The sequence below is a fragment of the Ambystoma mexicanum genome, chromosome 12 (assembly GCF_040938575.1).
Source record: "Ambystoma mexicanum isolate Mex_15411 chromosome 12, UKY_AmexF1_1, whole genome shotgun sequence".
Classification (NCBI taxonomy): domain Eukaryota; kingdom Metazoa; phylum Chordata; class Amphibia; order Caudata; family Ambystomatidae; genus Ambystoma; species Ambystoma mexicanum.
The window spans coordinates 596,295,827-596,317,812 of NC_090936.1; the positions used below are offsets into that span (position 1 = coordinate 596,295,827).

The 21,986-nt window shown below is 51.1% G+C and overlaps 1 protein-coding gene across 2 annotated transcripts in view; it reads right to left on the minus strand.

Moving 5' to 3' along the window:
- CDK2AP2 (cyclin dependent kinase 2 associated protein 2) overlaps positions 1–21,986 on the minus strand; it is a 185,046-nt gene that overhangs the window by 132,495 nt on the left and 30,565 nt on the right. For both annotated transcript variants that reach the window (XM_069628974.1, XM_069628973.1), the window contains exon 2: positions 21,486–21,592. In XM_069628974.1, coding sequence (XP_069485075.1) covers positions 21,486–21,592 — 107 coding nt within the window. The remainder of the gene's footprint in view (positions 1–21,485; positions 21,593–21,986) is intronic.

Sequence of the window (21,986 nt, forward strand, 5' to 3'; positions counted from 1 at the left end):
AAAAACAGTTTGTTTCACTTACAAACTGTATTTCTCCTTTACAAACTGTATTTCCCCCTTTAAACCAATCACTGTCCTCTGGGTCATACTGCCCACATCCAATGACAGTCCTCTCCCTAAGCCCCTCCTCTGGTGGCTATCTTCAGATTTGGTAAGCACGTATAGTGGCATTGTGACCAAGAAGAGCCGCAGAGGGGTCGGAGGGAGGATTTGCATGTGAATCCATGCCAGACCCATGCTGGAGAACAATAGTTACAGGTAAGTAACTTAAACCTTCTCCAGCATGGGGTTTGCATGGATTCACATGCTCATGAATAACGAATACATAGCAGTACAACATTACACAACCACGGTAGGTGGCAAGGCTCAACAGAAGCAAATACACTTAACCCTGGAACAGACTCACCTCAAGCAAACAGGTTGCGTAGCACTGCTTGACCCACTTTGGACTCCTCCATGGAATCCCCGTCGATGCAGCAGCGTTTCGTGAAGGTGCGTGATGTCATGACCCTTGTCCCTAGCCCTCACTGGCAAGTCAGCCTTCCAGTTAGGGCCAGGTCAAAGGCCTTAAAACCTCATCGAAGACTCTCTTGGAGTCAGTCCTGGCGGCGCCAGGCTCATAACCATCATAAAGACCAACATTAGAATGGGACTATTTACTCGGGGCTATTTAACTTGGGGGGGGGGGGGGGAGAGAGGTTAGGTCAACATGACATGGAGGCACACACATAGCTCAGTTACAAGGAACTGAGCTATGCGGTCTAGTGTTTTGGTTGTGGCAGGCCTGGGACTACTTTACATGGACTGCTTTGGGTGTGACAGGCCTGGGACTATTTTACCTGGACTACTTTACCTGAGACTATTTAAACCGCACCCAAACAGGAGAACATGCTTTGCGTTACTCTGCTGTGGGCAGCGTAACGCTCACCGTGTCCAGTTCTTTGATGCCAGCTTACCTGAAACCAAGTACCTGCAGAGAGAGAAAGAACACTACGAAACTTACCTGGAACAGTATCCTGTCTTCAATCCATCGCTGACTTCAGTTCCACTCACCTGAAGGTACGAACTCCATCATCCGGCACCGCATTCATCCTGGAATACCATAACCTGGAAAGAGGAGAAAAAGACAGCATTAGTAAGCGTTTACTCACGTTTCCTCCCGAATGAGGAAAGCCACACAATTCTTACCTGGGTAGTCATCTCCTGGTCAGTATCATTGCTGGAACATTACGGCGCTCGGCGAGGAACATCGCAACCTGCAAGGAGAGAAACGACACAGGTTAGCAATATAAAAGGCGAACAGCACAGCGCGCATTACTCACCGGACAGCATCGCGCACACTGCGCTTTCGCCTACCGGCCCATGCTCATCTTCAAACTGCATGACAACCCCACCAAAAAACCTTTCCATACCTAAAAGGAAAGAAGCAAGACATTATTATTCGAACTAAGAGGAACATAAGAACTGCATATAAAGACTGTAAAGCAGCAAACCTACGGAGTCGCAGCAGGCCTGGATTCCCATGGAGGGGCATGCACCAGTGAAGTAACTTGGTCGCTGCTCGCCCCCACATCTACACGCCCCTGCCACAAGGAGCAGAACGGAGAATCCACCTTTTACAATATTAAGGTGAGGAGAAGGCCCAAGGCGGAGGCAGGAGTTAATGCCAAGGGAGGTGGGAAAACAAAGAATCTGGTATTGAATCCAGCTCTCCTATATTGCAGACCCATCTTTAACCAGAGGCATTACCAAGGGACCGGGAGAGTGTTTGAGAGTGCAAATCATCCAACCAGGGCTGGGTGGCGTCCCCGTGGATACCAGGTGAGCGTAACACGTGTGGACCTCCATGTAGCAGCGCTGCAGATGTCGAGCAGGGGCACAGCAGACAGGAACGCGGTCGTCGTAGCAATCGCTCTGGAGTGGGCTCTCGGACGGACGGACAGCGGTCGTTCAGCCAACCGATGACAGTGCGTGATGCAGCTGGAGAGCTATCTTGAAATGCAAGCCTTGGAGAAGGCCTTCCCATGGTTCACAGGACCAAAGTTCACAAACAGCTGAGAAGTCTTCTGAAAACTCTTTGTGCGTTTCACATAGAACTTCAGGGAACAAGCAAGTCCAGCGAGTGCAAGGACGTTTCCGCCGGCGGCGAAGGTTTCTGGAAAAAAAAAGGCAACACCTAAGGCTCCTTGAGGTGGAATGCCACAAGGAAAGGTGTTTTCCATGAGAGAAACTTGAGCGGGGCCTGATGCAGAGGCTCAAAGGGGGGGGGGGAAAGATCTGAAGAGTCCTTTGAGAAACTCCTTGACGTGTCTGTGGGACAACAGTGAAGGTCTTCCTGGTGTAGCAGGAGATAGCTGCCAGATGTACCTTGATGGAGTTGTGCGCCAGTCCGGCCTTGTCCAAGGACAGCAACTACAACAGGATCTGTGGAGCTGTGACCCTCAAAGGGGTAATCTTCTGTGACCGTCAACATGTAGCTAAACGCTCCCACTTGTGAACATAGCACTTCAAGGACAACGCCGCCCCCGCTTTGGCGAGGACCTCCCTGCAGTTTGCTGGCATCTGATATCCTCCAAACTCTAAGGCTGCAGGAGCAAAGTCCTCAGGTACAGGGACCCTGGGTCGTGATGCAGGATTGCGCCTCTGTTCCTGGCGACAAGACCCGAAATACTAGCATTCTGACCGGAGGTGACGCTGACCGGCTGAGAAGGTCCGGGTACCAAATTTGCCTCGACCACGCCGGGGCAATAAGTTTCATTCTGCAGTGACACTGTCCGAGTGTGTGGATGACTCGTAACAGTAGAGGGAACGCGTACAGAGACAGCCCTTCCCACAGGAAGGAGAACGCGTCCCCATGGCTTCTCGGTTGCTCGAACCTGCGGGCAAACTTCTGCCATTTGGAGTTTGCCGCCGTCACAAACAGATCGATCTGGGGCCTGCCCCACTTGACGAAGATGCGGTCCACCAGATCCTGACGAGGTTCCCACTCGTGGCAGGAGCCCAATTCCCTGTTGAGGGAGTCTACGATGGTGTTCTTGACTCCCGCCAGGTGAAGTGAAATAGGGAACATCCCCTGTCTGATGGCCCAGCGCCACAAGACCTGCGGTTCCCTGGAAAGTGCTGGGGATCAAGTGCCTCCCTGTTTCCTGATGTAGAACATGGTGGTGGTGTGCCTCCCTGTTTCCTGATGTAGAACATGGTGGTGGTGTTGTCCGTGAAGATCCTCACCACCTTGCGCTTCAGACACAGAATGAACGACTTGAGGGCCCAGAAGACTGCCCGTTGTTCCAGGATGTCGATATGGAGATCCTTCTCCTCCAGCAGCCAGAGGTCTCTGGCGTGTAGATGTACGGGGTGGGCTCCCCAGCCTTCCAGGGAGGCATCCGAGGTGACCATCTCCTGCTATGGGGGGGGGTCCTGAAAACCCCTGCCTTGAGTGATGTTGGAGTGGACGCCCCACCACCTCATCGCATGTCTGTGAAGCTTCCGGACACTTGTATGCAGCATTTACAATCTGCAGAGCCGGATTAGGTAGATGCAGGATGACATCATGCCCAGCAATGACTTGATGGCCCGCACTGTGGCTGTCAACGACAGTCCCTGCACCTTTCACTGATTGGCTGCTACCCTTTCTTCCGAGGGTGACTATAGGCAAGACACCGTATTGAGCATGGCGCCTAGGAACAACGTGTTCTTTGATGGTGTTAAACAGGACTTCGAAAAGTTGGAGAATCCCAGATCCGTCAGAAGCTGGACGGTCGTCTCCGTCTGTACGACGGACAGCTCCCGCGAGCGGGTGCGATTGAGCCAGTCTTCGTAGGAGTATACGTGTATGCCCTGTAGACGCAGATGGGCTGCCACCGGAGCCAGGCACTTTGTGACACCCTGGGGGCCGACTTCAAGCCGAAGGGTAGAACCTTGAACTGGTAGTGCCGTCCCTGCACTACGAAGCGTAGCAACATTCAATGTTTCTTGTGAATGGGATTGTGGAAATAGACATCCTCCAGGTGCAACGACGTCAAGAAGTCTCCTTTTTCCAGTTGGCCGGACATGTGCTGCAACGTAACCATCCTGAACTTTTGGGACTTGAGATATTTGTAGAGACGTCGTAGGTCCATGATGGGCCTCCAGACCTCTCTCCACCCATAGTCTTCTTTCTGACCAGAAAGCATTTCGAATAGACTACGGAGCCATTGGGGAACTAGCTCTATTGCCCCTTTTTGTAGCATGGCCTGCACCTCTTCCAGGAGTTGAGGGATGTGCTGCTCCTGGCGTGTAACCTAAGGGATCCGTGGACAACTGAGTTGAAACTCCAGAGTGTGTCCCTGGGCGAGAGCGTTCAGCACCCATCTGTCATTGGTGATCTTCTTGTCAGCCAGCCTCCCACTAGGGTGCACAAGTGGGGGCCAGACGTCCCAGCCGGTTCACCCCTGCTTCTGCACCAGCATCCTGCCCTGCAGGCGACAGCGACGCTGTCCTCTGCTACCGTAGGCCTGGGAACGGCCTCTGTAGACCTCCTGAGCTGTGGATCCAGAGAGTTGACAGTACAGAGTGGAGAAACCTTTGGAAGACCTGCTCGACTTTCCACTGGAGAAGTGAAAAGAAGAACAATGCTGTTGGGAGTGTGCCCAGGAACGGGCCGTCTCGGTATCCGCTTTGATGGCCTGGAGGGACTCGTCACCTACATTCCCAAACAAATGATCTCTGTCAAAGCCGATGTCCAGTACCTTCACTTGGATCTCCCGAAGCAAATTTGTGGCCTTCATCCAGCCTTGGTGACGTAGGCAGACACCAATCCCCATCTGCCGGAACCCCGTGACCACGACGTCCAACTGCAATAGGATGGCATGATCAGATGCGACCTCCCCTTCCTGGAAGAGAGCGATTGCCTCCATTCTCTTATTGTCGGGGAGGAACTCCAGAATAGGTCCCTGGTTGTACACAAATCCCTGTCTTACCTGGATAGGATTGTCAGTGCGTTGGCTGTCTTAATAGTGGACGCTGCAGTGTAAATCACCTTCTTTCCCATGGCGTCCATCCTCTTCACCTTGCTGTCTGAAGGGACCGAAGAAGACGAGGACGGGTTCGCCGACCGTTTCCTTGTGGCCGCTGATACCACCCAATACAGTGATGGCTGCGACCTCAGGCACCTGGGCGCTGAGTCCGGCACCCGATACTACTTCTCCAGCTTATCCCATTTGGCTGGAGCTGTGCAAGGGTTCTTCGTGAGGGCCAGGCTCCCTTCCCACACATTATCCAGAAAGAGCACCACCATGATAGTCTTCCTCTTGGCCTCGCGCCTCTGGTACAAGAAACCCTCCTTCTTGGTTTCCTCGGGCACAAGCTGGAATAGCTCTGGAGATCATGGAGTGGAATGATGTCACCTCATCCGGTGGGGACACCCTATGTGGATCATCCAAATGCAGAGACTCGCCGTCCACTGCAACAATATCCTTGTCATCATCCGTCGTCGTGGCCGTAAGGGGCCCGGGGTGGAGGTTGAAATGAGGGCATCTGATGCCGCTTCATTGTCTTCGCTGGAGGCTGATCGGGGACCACCGGAACCGGGTTCATCCTCCTCGGGATCTCTGAAACAAGGTGTGCAGAGTTGACAGGATGTCCAAGGAGATGTCCCTCGGCCGAGATGGCAAGGCCGGAAATCTAGGCCGTGTGCCGTCGTCCTTTTCAACGTGCTCGTGGACCGTGTGAAGGGACTCCTGGTCTTCGTCATCTGTGGACAAGACCGCCATGACTTGGGCCACGGCACGGCCTGCGAGGGCTGTTTTGGGGCCTCGTTGCACCCACTTATCCTCCCCCTCACCCGCTCCCCGAGGGTCTTGAACTGGGGCCTGAGCCGGTTTTCCCCCTTCTGGCGTGCCAGCAGTCTTTGCCAAAGTCAATGCGGCAGTGTCGCGCCTTGGCCGCAGGGATACCTTCTGGGCTGCAGGGACTACCTTCGCAGGGTCAGCGCCCTTAGCTGTCGTCGTAGTCACCAACTCTGTTGCCGACGAAGTTTTGGCCTGTGCCGATTGGGCCTCCTTGGGCTGTTCGGCCTTCCACTCCTCCGTCTGCAGCTTCTCAGATTTCTCCCGCAGTTTAGCCAGGGTATTTGATTTCTTTTTCGAGGAGGAGCTTGATTGCCAGCTGGCAATGGAGGTGGAGGGTGATGTCGATCGTGCCCTATCCACCTTGGCACCAGCTTCCGCGGCAAACCCGGTGGACTCGGACTTGCGGTTCTTGTCCTTGTCTTGGAGCCCCAGCGGACAAGGTACCCCAAAGGACTTAGAAGACCGCTCCTTGGACCGGCCGGTCCTGGGTGAGGCATGACCCTGCTTGGAGCATGGGTCAGAGCCCTTGGTGTTAAGTCACACCGCCAGTCTACTGTGCATGTCCCTCTGTGTTCTTGGAGAACCAGATGCACATCTTGCACCACTTCCTTGTTGTCCGGATGCAGGCAGTAGAGGCATTGCAGATGTTTGTCTTCCAAAAACACTTTCTGTAGCCCGCATTTGGTGCAGGGCTAGAAGAGGAACCTTCCCTCCTCCTCCATCATAGTCGGAGGGTGCAAAGTAGGCACGATGGCCTTCTAGAATCTTTGACGATCTTCGCCCTTGAGGGGCGCTGAAATTCACCAACAACAGGTCGCCGATGTCAGCAGATGGAGAAAAGAGCACACGGGATCCCTTGGAACCAAAATAGAATCTTTTTCTGTCGAAAAACAGGAACAAATGTAGAAGTAGCTTGAAGAGCAAACTCAAAGACTCCCAACACTGAGCTTAGGAAGAGGACTGTCATTGGATGGGGGCAGTATGACCCAGAGGAGAGTGATTGGTTTAAAGGTGAAAAACTGTAAGTGTAAGTGAAACTTTTTTCTTTTACCGAGGATTCCCAGCATGATGACGGGGAATATTCATGAGCATGTGAATCCATGCCAAACCCCATGCTGGAGAAAATAAACATCCACAAGCTGTGGTGTCCCTCCTCACATGTCCTCTCTCCACTAGCTGTATTCCAATGCAATAGGTGTGCTTCAGAGCCACTTAATAAACAAAAGTAGAGGAGGAGAAGGGGCCCATGTAAAGTTGAAGGGGGACTGTGGAAGACATTTCAAAGCTAAGGTGTTTACTTCTCACCGAAGTAAATCAAACATATTACATTTCCGTAGGATGAGAAGTCGGCACAATGGTTTTTGAGGCTATGGGGGAGGGATGGGCCATCTCACGGGACTTAAAGAGGGGGAAATTAAAAAAATAAAAGCAGCAGGGGAACATTGGCCAGTGGGTCACTGTGTTGATGTTAGGGAGATTTTGCTGAAGGCACTGTAGTCAGGGTCCTGGGGTATATTGTCCAAACTCAGTACTACAAGCGATTCTCTGAAGCTCACCAGGCTCTCCAAGTGATAGTCATGACAGAGCAGCCCAGATCAAAATCTCAAGAGGTGGAATGGGGTGGTTCATAGACACAGTATACACTTTTCATGAATACCCAACGATAGGTGGTCCACACTTTAGATTATACAAATATAATCTTTATATAGAAGAAAAGACAGAGAAAAAAAATACACTCAGGCAAGACATTTTGTAAAACAGAATATGTTACAGTTTATCAGTTAAGTAACAAGAGTTCTTTAGAGTCAATGCAGAGGCCCTTATTCACAGAGCGTTATCCAATGGGGTTTTGCCATTATAAAACGCTTCTGTGAATTAGGCCCAGAGTACGTAAAGGCTTTTCTATATAGGCTGGCAAGTTCAAGTAGAGACAAAGATCAGTAGTTTGAGTAGGGGTAGTCTTTCGTAGGGAAGAGTTACCTTTGCTCGGATGTGCCCCAAGGAGCAGTTCCTGGAGTTCCGTTGGAGTGAAGCCCTCAAGAGTCTTTGAAGATGAAGGGGCCAAGGAATGAAGAAGTGCTGAGGAGGAGACCAGCGCAGGAAGATAAGGTGAGCAATGCAATGGGACAGAGAAAAAAAAGTAGTTCTTCAGCAGGTGGTTGGTGGTTTCTAGATGTGGTTGCTGTGCATACTGTTCAGAGACAACAGAGGGATCCAGGGACTAATCACCACTGCAGGTGGGACCCAAAGACCCTTGGGGAAAGCAAATCTTCTCACTTGAGTGATTCCAAGGTCAGTGCCAGAGGAGCTTAAGTGCAAACAGGATGCAGTCAGTGGAGGTCGTCGATACACAGTTCCCACTCCATCCTTGGGCATAGGATTCAACTTCTGGGGCTGGGATTGTGAAGAGGAGACGGGGAACAATGATTATTTGTGATTTGTTTGAAGAGTCACAATAGAGAGGAACCAGAGACAGAAAAGGTCCATGAGGCGAGTCTGATGATGCATTTGCAGGAGTTCAGGCCTTGGGGATGTCCCAGGTAACAGAGATGGAACCGTAGCTTTGCTTGGCATGGAGAATCTCAAGAGTCCCGGCAGCGAAAGGGCCTCCACGATGCATGGGCGGTCACAAGGTTCAGGCCAAATAGACCATCGGTGAGGACCTGTGATCAAACTGTCCCACCGGATCAGGGGGGAAAAAGGAGTGCCCGCTGTGGGATCTTTCTAGTTGTCCTTGAGATGCAGAGCTTCATCCTCAGATTCCTCAGAGCATCAAATGATGCTGGTTCAGAGCCATGATCCTTCCGTGAGCAGCAGTACTTGTAGTACATTGTGCCAGCAGTAGACAAAGTGGGTGGACAAAAGTCTTCTTTTATTCCCCTCAGGAGGCAGTGAGTGAACACTGCACCCAATCACACACCAAGCACCATTCATACAGAGGGTGGACAGCCAATGCAATCCCTCCATGCACACAGGAAGGAGAAAGGACTCTCGCACAATAGGAGTGAATCCACAATGCCCCAATCAGAACTAGTTTCAGTCCAACTACAGCCCCCAGTCTGGGACACATACATCCTATGGCTAAAGAGAGACACCTGCTCTTCCATACACAAAGAGGAAAAGGGCGAGACATGTGACGCTTCAGGTTTTCAAGGCAAACAGACAAACTCCATTTTGATGAAAGGAGAAATGGGTCAAAAAGGACTCAGCCAGGTAAAACGGATTCCATTGAGTGTAACCATTTTGCACAGACGAAAAAAAAAACAGCCACCAGCATAGCCACATGACATACCGAGAGGCTGCTCTCCGAGAGAGGCTATGCGGTACCTTTGGGTTACCCTTGCCTTAGGAGTCATAAGGACTCTTAAGGCAGAGGATATTAAACACAGAGCCACACTCAGTCAGGCTCTGGATTAGGTCTGGCTGGGAGCAAAGGTCAAATACCCAGAAAAGTCAGCATAGAAGTACATGGTGCTACAATATGTGATAAAAAGCAGTCTTTTTGACCAACATGCAACCTAATCCAGCATGGGTTGGATGTCGGGTTCTGGTAAGTTGTACATCCTAGAAAGGCCATCTGAATTATTATGGCCAAGACAAGGCCTGTGCTCGATAGTGAACTCCATCCCCTGTAAGCTGATGGCCCACCTAAGCAACTTTAGGTGTTTTCCCTTTCCTGTGCATAAACCACTTGAGAGGTTTGTGATCTGTTTGCATCCTTAAGGTAGGTCCAGTGAGGTAGAGTCTAAACCTTTTTAGGACCAACCCAATAGCTAACACCGTTTCAACTGTGGTCAACCCAACCCCTCAACTGCTGAGCTTCTCAATAATGAAGAGGATGCAATGGTGCCTGCCCTTTCAAAGAAGTTCGGAGAGTACTGCCACTGTTGCAGCTTCAGAAGCAACCGTTTGGGCAATGAAAGGGAGGACTAATTAGGAGACTTCAGAATAGGTGCTTTACATAAGGCTTCCTTCAAGCCATCAAAAGTCTGCTAACATTCATCTGTCCAATGCACCTTTTTGGGGTATTCATTGCAAGTCAAAACTGTCAGGGGGGCTGCTGTGGTGCAATAGTCAGTCATGAAGCTCCTATAGTAGCCAGTGAGGCATTAGGATGTTAGGGTTTTCCAGTCCTGGATAACTTGATCCTTACTGGCAAGAGGCTGACTTCTGACCCCACCAACCTCACCACCAAAATAGAACACTGTACTCTGAGCCTATCTGGCACTTTGAATCATTCACAGTCAGCTGGCCCTCTGTCAAAGCATGAAACACCTGCCTGAGATCGCTCATATGCTTCTCCCAGGAATCACTGAAGACCGTTATGTCATCCAGGTAGGCAGCACAGTCTCAAGATAACTAAGCATGATTCACCAGCCTCTGAAAAATGTTGGATGCATTGTTCAATGCAAAAGGCATGACGTATGCCACCTAGAATGGAGAATGCAGTCATCTCCATGGCCCGGTCTGTTAAGGCCATTTGCCAGTAATCTGACGGGTGGTCAAAGGGTGCTCAAAAACATAGCTGCTGCTAGTTGTCTTCAAGCCTATTCGTAGTGGTGTGTGTTCATTAGTCTTGTTGACTGCATTGAGTGTCTTATAGTCCACAAAGAACTCCTTCTGATTTAGGGCCAACAGACCAGCACTGGACCAAAGACTGTTAGAATGCTGCATCGCACAACATTTTGGCGACCTCTGCCTTCAAATGGGATTGATTTTGTCAGATATTCCTATAGCTCCTGTTTTTGATTGGCACGCTATCCCCCAGCTTCTATATCATGTTGGCAAACAGATGCAAGACCTGGCTCAAGTAAGAACAGGGCGGGGGACTGCTGGAGCAAAGCCCTTCAATCTCCATGCTGCTGAGGTGTTTGCTGCAGAGAATGATTTAATCATTCCACTGATCATCTTTGGGCTTGAGAGAAGGTCTGTGAGCGGCTCACTTTCTCCCACCTTATGTTTCAGATTCCAAAAGCAAGGCAGCCACTTTTATACGAAAATAGGGCTTTAACCGGTTAGCGTGGAAGACTCTGGGAGCCTTATTGGGAATGCCCAAATCCACCAGGTAATTGATCCCCCCCCCTGACCTCCCAAGTTGTGAAACAACTCTGTAGACCCAGTTTGTCCTCCAAAGCTCTAGGCTTGGTAGGGCCAATGAGAAGGACTTCTGGAGTTTCAGCTAGACCAGCCGGAGAAGCAGCCGGGTCAAACCAGTGTTTCATCAGAGCCTAGCTTGCGTTCAGGTTTTTCTCCGCTTAACCAACCATTCTGTACATTCTTCTACTGAGGCCCAGGACATAGTTTACCACATTAAATATCAACTAGTTGAGGAGGCTACCCAGCCTTTGACCAATGCCAAAAGGTTCTCACAAGGTGGACAAACAGCGACTCAAGAGGGCTTGATCCCAAATCCCTCTTGAGGTACTTCTCTGTGAGCAAAGAAAAGGCATGGTAAGAGGCGATAACATTTCCTCTTCAGGGGCTCTTCTCCGGTATCCATCAATCTCTTCAAAGTTTTGTTAAATATCTCAACTAAACCATTGGTCGGAGGATGATATGCAGCAGTAACTTTGCAAGATACCCCACACATTCATTCATTAAGCTTGCATGCACTTAAAATTGAAGTTGGATCTGCTGTCGGAGAACACCCCTTTAAGGAATGCTACCTTGGTAAATAAATAAAAAAGCAAGCGCTGGCCACTGCTCTGGTAGGGACAGTTCTCATTGGATATCTGTTGGCATGGTCCACCACAATCAGAAAATCCCCTTCCTAAGGAAATAGAAGGGTCTAGGGAGCCAGATATGTTGATGCCCACTCTCTCAAAAGAGAACCCTTTGCACACCCTCTCAAATGGTCATGCTATCTTGAGGTGGCTGGTGTTTGATTATTGCGGTCAAAGCATTCAAACCTAAAAGACACACGGCAGATAACAGGGATCAAAATTAAAATGGGCCAATCAGGAGCTAAAAGCAGCTCCTAGGTATCTGGAGTTAACAAGTAAGCAGCAGCTAATATTGGGAAACTAATAGTTGGTGGTACATAGCGTTCCACAAATTTAACTTCCACATAAGATGCAAACTTCATATTTTGTCCATTATTTATTACCCATTATACTTTAAATGTTGTCTAGGGTTGTCCTAATACTTATTTATACATTGTGCACTGGGACGATAGCTTAGGTGCAAGGCGCTTCTCTTGGAAGCAGGACAACGAAGAGAAAAACAGGTTCAAACCCAGTCCCGTGCTTAGAGACTGGTTTCCAGGAAATAAGCACGTTATGAAAGATTTTGTCAAATGCGCAGAGTTAATGACACAGTTATGTTTGTTCAGCATCAATTGGCCTGGGGAGCCAAAAGTAGTTCCTGGTAACTGTTGGTGTCAAGTTAACCAGGCTCTTCTAGGCCACACGCAGGAGATAAATAGCTCCCACCCTCAATTTCAAACCCTGGAAAATTCAATGGAAACATGTCCCCTGAACAAAAGGACGTTCTAAGGACATTAAAAGTGGATATTGGTCCATAGGAAAACTAATGTCGACATGTTAAAAACAAAAGAAACCAAAGAGGTGACCATTCCTTGCCAGTGTCCTCCGGTAGATCTTCCTGACTCACGTACGAATAGTGATTCCGTCAAGCTCAGTAGGCTCCCCAATTGGTAGTTGTGACCAAGAAGCCCAGGCCTAACTTTTAGGGGGTGGTTCACAGATGCAGTAGTCAGTTTTCATGAATACCCAATGATAGATGGCCCACACACTATATGATAAAAATCTACGTATAGATAAGAAAAGGCAAAGAGAAAAACAATACACTCAAAGGTAAGTAACTTTGTAAAATGAAAGATGCCACAATGTATCCGGTAAGTAACAGTTTTGATTAAGAGTTGCTTAGAGTCAGAGTCCAACCTAGAAAGGAAAAGGAAGTAACAGGTATGTAAAGAATGTTCCATCTAGGTTTGCAAGTTCAAGCAGAGACAAAAAAAAGACCAGTAGTGAGCGCAGGGGCAGTCTTTGGTAGGAAAGAGTAAACATTGTGTGAAAGTGCCCCAAAGAGCACTTACCCAGAGATCCGTTGGAGGGAAGTCCTCAAGAGTCTCTTGAAATTAAGAAAGGGGAGAAGGGTTTAGGGATGAAGAGATATCTGAAGAAGAGATTAGACAGCAAAGCCAGAGGATCAGGTCAACAATACCCAGGGTCTGAAAAAGTAGTTCCAGAGCAGGCAAGCAGGAAGCAGTTTCCAGATGCGGTTACTGTGCACATTCTTCAGCGAATACTGAGGGATCCAGCAATGAGTCACCGGTGTAGGAGCATACATGCAAACATTTTGGATTGCCTGGGAGGGGGATTTTGGCACAGAAAGATGGACATTTGAATTTTCCCTATTGAATTGCATTGGGGTTAGGGATATTTTAGGAGGGAGAAAGTCAAAATAGCAAAATCTTTGACTGAAAAATAGGAAGTCTCCCTTCTAATTCGGGAGGGTTGGCATGTATGCAGCAGGCACCCCAAGATCTTTGGGAAAAGTGATTAATCTCAATGCAGTGATTCCCAGGGCGGGGGTCAAGAAGAGGCTGGAGTATGAAGAAGATGTGGTTGACGGTAGCATGTGGTAAAAAAATGGGTTTTCTGCCCAACAGGTGGAAAGTGGCGATGGCTGAAGACCATAGCCACTGAGTGACAGTGTTTTACCTCAATTGGTGCCAAGTGGCAGTGGACATGGTAATTTACTCCAAAAAGTGGTGGGGCTACAACAACCCATGGTCAGTGGGTCACAATCTTTTAGCTAAGTGGTTAGCAGCCACGTACAGAATCTGTGGCAACTGGCCAGCGAGTCATGGTCTTTCTCCCTAATTGGTGCCAATTGGCAGATGCCATGGCCCAAGGACACACCTAGAGGTACATGGTTATTTCCTACAAATATGGGTCTTGGTTGTAGGACATAACCAAAGGGACATTGTCTGTTCGTAATTGGTGGAAAGTGGCTAGTAACCACAGCCGAAGGCCATGGTTATTTATTACTACTAGTTGGATAAGGAACAAGTTACTTACCTCTAACTGTTGTTCTCCAGCATGGGTCTGGCATGGATACACATTCTCATGAATATTCCCCGTCGTCAGGCCGGGAATCCTCGGTAAAGAAAAAATCAGTATCAGTTTCGTTTCTGATCGGTCTTCCTCAGTAGTAACCAATCACTGATCTCTGGGTCATACTGCCCCCAGCCAATGACTGCCCTCTACCTAAGCCCCTCCCCTGGCAGCCATCCTCAGATTTGGTAGCACGTAAAGTGGCAGTATGACCAAGTGAAGAGCCGCAGAGGAGAAGGAGGGAGGGTTTGCATGTGAATCCATGCAGGCCCATGCTGGAGAACAACAGTTACAGGTAAGCAACTTGTTCCTTCTCCAGCATGGGGTCTGGCATGGATTCACATGCTCATGAATATAAGAATACATAGCAGTATACATATGCACAACCACGGGAGGTGGCAACAGGCTCAACATTAAGCAATACAACAACTCAACATTAAGCATCTCTTACCTCCTCACCAGGCTCACCTTAAGCGAACAGGTTGCACAGCACTGCTTGGCCGACCCTGGACTCCTCCCTGGATTCCCGATCGACGCAGTACAATCTTGTGAAGGTGTGCGTCGACCTCCACATAGCAGCCCTGCAGATGTCCAGCAGGGGCACAGCAGACAGGAACGCCGTGGTAGCAGCGATCGCTCTGGTCGAATGGGCTCTCGGACGACCGGGCAGTGGTTGGTTTGCCAACCGGTGACAGTGTGTGAGGCAGCCGGAGAGCCATCTGGAAACGGAAGCCTTCGGGAGAGCCTTCCCTTGATTCACAGGTCCAAAGTTCACAAACAGCTGTGCTGTCTTCCGAAAACTCTTCGTGCGCTCCACGTAGAACTTCAGCGCTCTAGCCACATCCAGCGAGTGCAAAGTCCTCTCGGCCGGAGACGGCGACAGGAAGAAAACTGGTAACACCAAGGGCTCGTTGAGGTGGAAGTCCGACGGCACCTTGGGCATAAAGGAGGGGTGCGTCCTCAGCACCACCCTTATGTCGTGAAAAGTCAAGTATGGAGGCTTGCAAGATAGGGCCTGGATCTCTCCCACTCGTCGTGCGGAGGTGATGGCCACAAGGAATGCTGTCTTCCACGACAGGAACTTCAACGGCGCCGAATGCATAGGCTCGAATGGGGCCCCCATGAGCCTGGTCAGCACCACGTTGAGCTCCCACGCCGGGGCAGGGGCCTTACCGGCGGGAACGATCGGAATAGTCCCTTCATAAATTCCATCACCAGGCGATGAGACCACAAGGACGCCCGTCCTGTAGTTCTGGTGTATCGGGAAATGGCAGCCAGATGTATCTTGATGGAGGCGTGAGCCAGTCCAGCTTTGGCCAGTGACAGTAGGTACGGCAATAAGAGGGGCCGTAATCCGTAGAGGGTTAATCTTCTGTGCACGGCACCAGACAGAGAACCTCTTCCACTTATGTCCATAGCATTTGAGAGTTGAGGACGCCCTGGCTTTTGCAAGAACCTCTCTGCAGTCAGCCAGGATATTGTATCCTCCAAACTCTAGTGCTGCAGGAGCCAAGCCTGCAAGTTCAGCGACTCCGGGTCGTGATGGAGAATGGCTCCTCCTCCTCTGGAGAGAAGATCTGCGTCCGTCGTCAGCTTGATAGGTGGGGATGCTGACAAGTCTAGAAGGTCCGGGAACCAGATCTGTCTCGGCCACGCCGGTGCGACGAGGATCATCCTGCACCTGGACCTCTTGAGCTGGTTGATGAGACGGAACGGCAACGGAGGGAACGCGTACAGGAACAGGCCGTCCCAAGGGAACGAGAAAGCATCGCCCATGCTCCTCAGTTGTACGAACCTGCTGACGAACCTCTGGCACTTGGAGTTCGTAGCCGTCGCAAACAGGTCGATCTGGGGTTTGCCCCACCGTTGAAAGAGCCGATCCACCTGGTCCTGGTGTAGTGCCCACCCACTCATGGCACGAGCGCAGCTCCCTCCTGAGTGGGTCGGCAATGGGGTTTTTTATTCCTGCCAGGTGGAAGGGAACCAGAAACATCCCCTGGGCGACGGCCCAGTGCCACAGATCCTGGGCCTCCTTGGATAGGGCTGGGGATCTGGTGCCTCCCTGCTTCCTGATGTAGAACATCGTGGTGGTGTTGTCGGTGAAGATCCTCACCACTTTGTCCTTGAGGGATGGAAGGAATGATTTGCGCGCCCAGAACACTGCTCGTAGCTCCAGGATGTTGATGTGAAGAGACCTCTCCTCCGGGAGCCAGAGGGCTCTTGCGTGGAGATCTCCGGTGTGGGCCCCCCATCTCTCCAGGGAGGCGTCTGTCGTTACCGTCTCCCGATAAGCCGGGGCCTGAAAGTCCATGCCGGCCGCGAGGTGCGCTCGGGCACCCCACCATAGAATCGCCCGATGGAACTCGTCGAGCGGGATCCTGTCTTCGAAGCTGCCCGGGCGTCGAGGAACTCTTGTAGCGGACGCATCCGAAGTCTGCAAAGGGGCACAAGGTAGATGCCCGAGGACATCATCCCGAGGAGGGACTTGATGGACCTCACTCTGGCCACATCCGTGGCTAACAGGCGCTGCACCTTGCCCAAAAAGGCTTTCGTCCTTTCTTCCGACGGGGATGCCAGCCGCTTCACTGTGTCGAGCTTCGCTCTCAGAAACAGTGCCACCTACGACGGGACCAGATGGGATTTGGGGTATTTGATGGCGAATCCCAGCTCCGTGAGCAGGCGGACGGTCCTCGCTGTGTGTTCGACGGCGAGTTCTCTTGACCTTGCACGGATTAGCCAGTCGTCCAGGTAGGGGTAGACGTGGATCCCTTGCAGGCGCAGCCGCGCCGCCACAGGTGCGAGGCACTTGGTGAACACCCTGGGTGCCAACTTTAATCCGAACGGCAGGGCTCTGAATTGGTAGTGACGCTCCTGGACGAGTCTGAGAACTTTGTGTCCTTTTAGAATGGGGATGTGGAAGTAAGCATTCTCCAGGTCCAGTGACGATAGGAAGTCGCCCTCCTCCAGCTGTCCCAGCACGTGCTGGAGGGGGACCATCCTGAATTTCTGTGCCTTGATGTACCTGTTCAACCGACGCAGGTCCAGGATGGGGCGCCAACCACTTGTCTTCTTTCTGACGAGGAAGTATCTTGAGTATACTCCGGAGCCTCTTGGGGACGAGCTCGATGGCACCCTTCTTGAGCATCGCCCTTACCTCCAACAGCAGTTGAGGGACGTGATTCTCCTTCCTGGCCACAGGAGGAACGCGAGGACATTTCTTTTGAAATTCCAGTGAGTGTCCGCGGGCTACGGTGTCCAGCACCAACGGTCGGTGGAGATGGACTCCCACACGCTGATGAACTTAGTCAGCTGGCCTCCCACCGGGGTGCTTAGGTGGGGGCCCGACGCTACGGCCGGTTCAGTCCTGCTTGGAAGAGGCATTGCCGCCTTGGCCTCCTTGCCGACGGCGGCGAGACCCTCTTTGCTTGCTGCGGCCTCTGTAGACCTCCTGGGACGAGGAGCGGGCCGCCTGGCAGTAAGTAGAAGAGCCGCCGCTGGATCCCTTGGATGCTCTCTGTCTACCTCCAGAGTTCCGAAAGGGCCGCCGTTGCTGAAGGACTCCTAGGGCACGGGAGGTTTCCGTGTCTGTCTTGATGGCCTGGAGGGACTCATCCACCGTCTTTCCAAACAGGTTGTTGCCGTCGAACGGCATGTCCAACACTCTGGTTTGGACGTCCTCGTCGTCGGAGGCAAACCCTGTTGCCCAGTTGGCGAAATCTGGTATCAGCAATGTCCGTTGCCACCGTTATGGCGTGATCCGACGCCACCTTTCCTTCCTGCAGAATCTGTAGGGCCTCCGCCCTCTTGTCGTCCGGTAGGAAGTCTAGCAGAGGAGCCATCTTGAACCAAAGCTCCCTGTCCTAACGGGCCACAATCGCTAAGGCATTGGCCGCCTTAGTCGTCGTCGCCGCCGACGAGATGACTCGTCGTCCCATGGAGTCCAACTTCTTGCCCTCGCTGTCCGGCGGGGAAGTGGAAGTTGAAGCCGCCGCACCCACTGCTTTCTTCTTGGCCGCTGCCGAGACGACAGAGTCCGGCGTGGGATGGGCCCTGAGGCACAAGGAGGCGGCATCGGGGACCGGTACCTCTTCTCGTACCTGTCCCTCTTGGCGGGTGTCGTGGAAGGGTTCTTGAGGATAGCCAGCCCCTCGTCCCAGATGTCGTCGAGCAACGGCACCGCGAGGACCGTCTTTCTCTTGGCCTCTCGACGTTGGTAAAGAAAACCTTCCTTTTTCTGTTCCTCAGGGCAGAGCTGGAAAAGCTCGGATGCCCTGGCTATCATGACGTGAAAAGAGGCAATTTCGTCGGGCGGAGAGGCCCGGGGGGGAGGGGTGATGACGGGACGTCCGTTGTGTCATCGCCGCCGTATCCTCCCGAGGGTCCGGCGAGGGGGATGAGGGGTCCACAGGCTTCGCGGGCACGAAGGGCGGAGCAGGATGGACTCTCCTCCGCTTGTTCGGAGGGCTTTCCGCAGCCTGGTTCTGGATCCTCCCGTCGGGGTCCGTGGTAACCTCGTCCTTATCTCAGTACATAAGGATTGGATCACCAACAAAATGGCCGCCGAGCTATCCCGGGGCTCGGGTAATGGCTGCGACGGACGGGATGGCTGCTCCACTGGGCCCTCGTCATCGCTATCTTCGATCACATCAGCGGGAACCGTCCCCTGGAATCGAACCTTCGCGAACCTCGCGATGAGGCCTATGAACCTCTCGTTGAGGCCTTTCACGGCTTCCACCGGATCCTCCTCGGAGGCTGAATCCGAGTCCGTAATGGCCACCCCCCTCTTTTTCCGCCGGGGTCTTCACGGGGGTCTTAACGATGGTCTGGAAAGAGGATTCACTCCGCGGAGGCAGGGAAACTCTGGGCCCTGAGGCCGCCTCCACTAGCGTAGCCTCTGCCGGCTTCGCCAGGGCCGCTGCAACAGCCTCGATAGAGGCCTTTGCTGGGTGGATCAAGGCCCTCACCACCTTAGGTGCGTCCTGGGCCTTTACTTTGGGGGGGAGGGTCATCGCCTCGTTCCCCCTCGGCTCCCTTTGAGATCCACCGGGGCCTCTCCAGAAGCTTACCTGGGTTCTCGGACTTCCTCTTCCCCGAACCAGAGCGCTGGCTCGTGGTTGATCGTGCCGGGGAAGTCGCGCCCTGCCTGGCAGCCGAGGAGCCCGACCTTTCGGCGCTCCCGGTGCCCGCGGACTCGCGGTGCTTGGCCTTCTGTTGGGCCCCCGTCGCCGGGGCGCCCTCACAGGACTTGCTTAGACTTTTTCTTCGCCTTCTCACCTGCTGTGCCCTTCTCTGGAGAGGCGGGAACGACCATCTTGCTTGATCCGTTCCGACAGGTTCTTGCAGAACGCACAGTCCTTCTCCATGTGCGTCTTGTCCTCATGAAGGCAGTAGAGACATCTCGAGTGCTCGTCCTCCTTGAAAACATTTTGCAATCTGCATCCTGGGCAGCTCCTGAACAGCTTGGATCCGGACGTCGAGCTTCCCTTGTCCTGGGCCATGTCCGTTGAGGTAGGCCACAGATCATCTGGAATCCTCCAAGAAGCGTAACTCGACGGAAACTTCACCCTTGAGGGGCATAGAAGAATTCTGAAACGGGTCCCCGTTATCGGAAGTAGAAACAGTGGAGCTTGAGGCTCGATTAACCGAAAAAATGAGAAAAATCTCCTGAAAAAGCGTGAAAACGCAGTAAAGCTCGAGAGCCAACACACGAGGACTCCCAACACTTGAATGTGCGGTAAAAATCTGAGGATGGCTGCCAGGGGAGGGGCTTAGGTAGAGGGCAGTCATTGGCTGGGGGCAGTATGACCCAGAGATCAGTGATTGGTTACTACTAAGAAAGACAGATCAGAAACGAAACTGATACTGATTTTTTTCTTTACCGAGGATTCCCGGCCTGACGACGGGGAATATTCATGAGCATGTGAATCCATGCCAGACCCCATGCTGGAGAAGATATAGTGTAAGAACATTTCTTAAATCCAGTGCCTTTTTTTATAGCTAAGGTGAAACAATTTATCGCACCAAAACCCATACAATTCGGCAGGTGTTGGAAGCGATGACAATCTTTGCACTGCCAAATCATGCCTGTTGACAATTTTGTGGACAATCTGGTGACTGTGACTGAGATGTAGGTATAAACATAGACCCAACTCCAGCGGTTTTTGGCCAAGGTGTGCTGCTTCCCTCGTCTCTACTTTACTGCTCTGCTGGCTACTTGCTTCTCTCTGCAAGTCTCTGGTGTGGCTCTACATGTGTATACATTATGCTTTTATATGAACTAATGTATTTGTACTGTGCCTCTTCCCACAATAAAGTTCTTCTGAAGCCGAAGCTGTCCTTGCGGTTACATATGGTGGACTTGACAGGACATTTCCATACCAGATTCTGCTGAGAAAAAAGTAGATTGACAGGAGTGGCATGGTGTTTCACTGTGTAGATACTACTGCTTTTATATTTTATATTGTGTTGGTCTATGTGTAGACATAGCCCCTTCAGCCTATCATTAGGTTGGGCCTATTTGCAGACACTGGGTCTCTCTGCATGAATATGGTCAGGTTATAAACATAGGTACTAACTCACACTAAAGGTCTATGGAATGTCTTTCTGCTCATCTGTAGGTTGTCTCCATGTGTGGACATGGGTTTGTGGCGTGGCTCTATGATAAAATACTGCTCCCTCTTGCTTGTCTATTGTGTAGCTCTACAGCTTGACATAAGAGGCATCTCACCCGAGTGGCTATTGGTTATTTCTACATTGACAGTAAAAACATCTGTGTTGGCAGTGTGACTCTTCAAGCACCATAGATCACCATCTGGCATCTCGGTCGATGATCCCTGGGTACAGTGCTCAACTCTGCATCTCAGACATGGCTGTTTTTGGTGTCCAGGCACTTCTTGACAACCCTCTCTCTCTGTGCATCTTGTATCCGCCCAGTGCCACCCTCTATAATTTACAGCTCTTCTTGCCACCTGGCTTTCTGTCACAGGGCTGGCTTTTTTGCCACTTTAAACTTTCCAAGGTGAGGCTCTCCTTGCCACGAATCGTCTCTATAGAGTGTGTCTTGCTTGCTGCGCCTGACCCCTGTCCTCCCAGTACTTTTCAGGTTTGGCATTTCACTAAGATATTCTCCCTATGCAATTATTAGGTCCAGCTCTGGACCTAATGATTGAATGACCTATTTATTAATGAATGACCTAATTATTAATTAGCCAGTCATTCCCTACTCTGGCTAATTAATAATTCTCTTAATACTTCCCAAACTCCCTTGCAATGTCATATGAGATTCAGCACTCCAACTGCATATATTGTAAATGGAAACTAACCAGGAGATATATTTTAGAAGGGCATATATTTAGAAGGGCATATAGCAGGAGCAGGGCACCCTTGCTGAAAAGTTATGGCTGTGTCCTTTGAATGCATCTCAGAAAAGCCATTGTCACCATCCTTTTCAGTACCCGAGGTTTGACAGGCAAGTTGGGGAGGTGGAGACGTGTTGTCAGATACCAGACAAGAGATCAGTTTCCTCTTCTCTCGGTGTCTTAACGGCTGCCTCCAAGAAGGTGCTTCTCAGTCTTACCTGGATGTACCCCATAGATGGTGGTCCGAAGTCATTGAAGAGTGGGCGAAAGGGAGCAGAGGTCCCACCTAGAGACCCTGAAGGTGAAGGCACACTCACACTGGAAACTGCCAAAGAAGAAAACAGTCATGTTAGAAAGGGTCATCACAGAATGCAAAATACATCCGTTTATGTTGGGGTAGTGTTAAGGACACAATGGTACTATGAATTGGGTAAAAAACTGATACAGTATCAATATGATTGCGCACCTCAGTAAGCAAACATTTGGCTGCACCAGCTTGTGATTTGAGATTTGCTTATTAACCATTTATGGGTTAACACGCTTTCATCTAACTCAAGTGTACAACATGTTATATTGTGTAGGTTAACCCAGTGCATCAGTTTGTTGGATTTGTGAACCATCTGGACTATTTCTACAATATGCAAGTCATTAAAACCCAAGTTCGATTAGACCAGAGCCCAGTCTCTTTTGGGAATAGTAGCCAGTGTGTAACTGTTCAG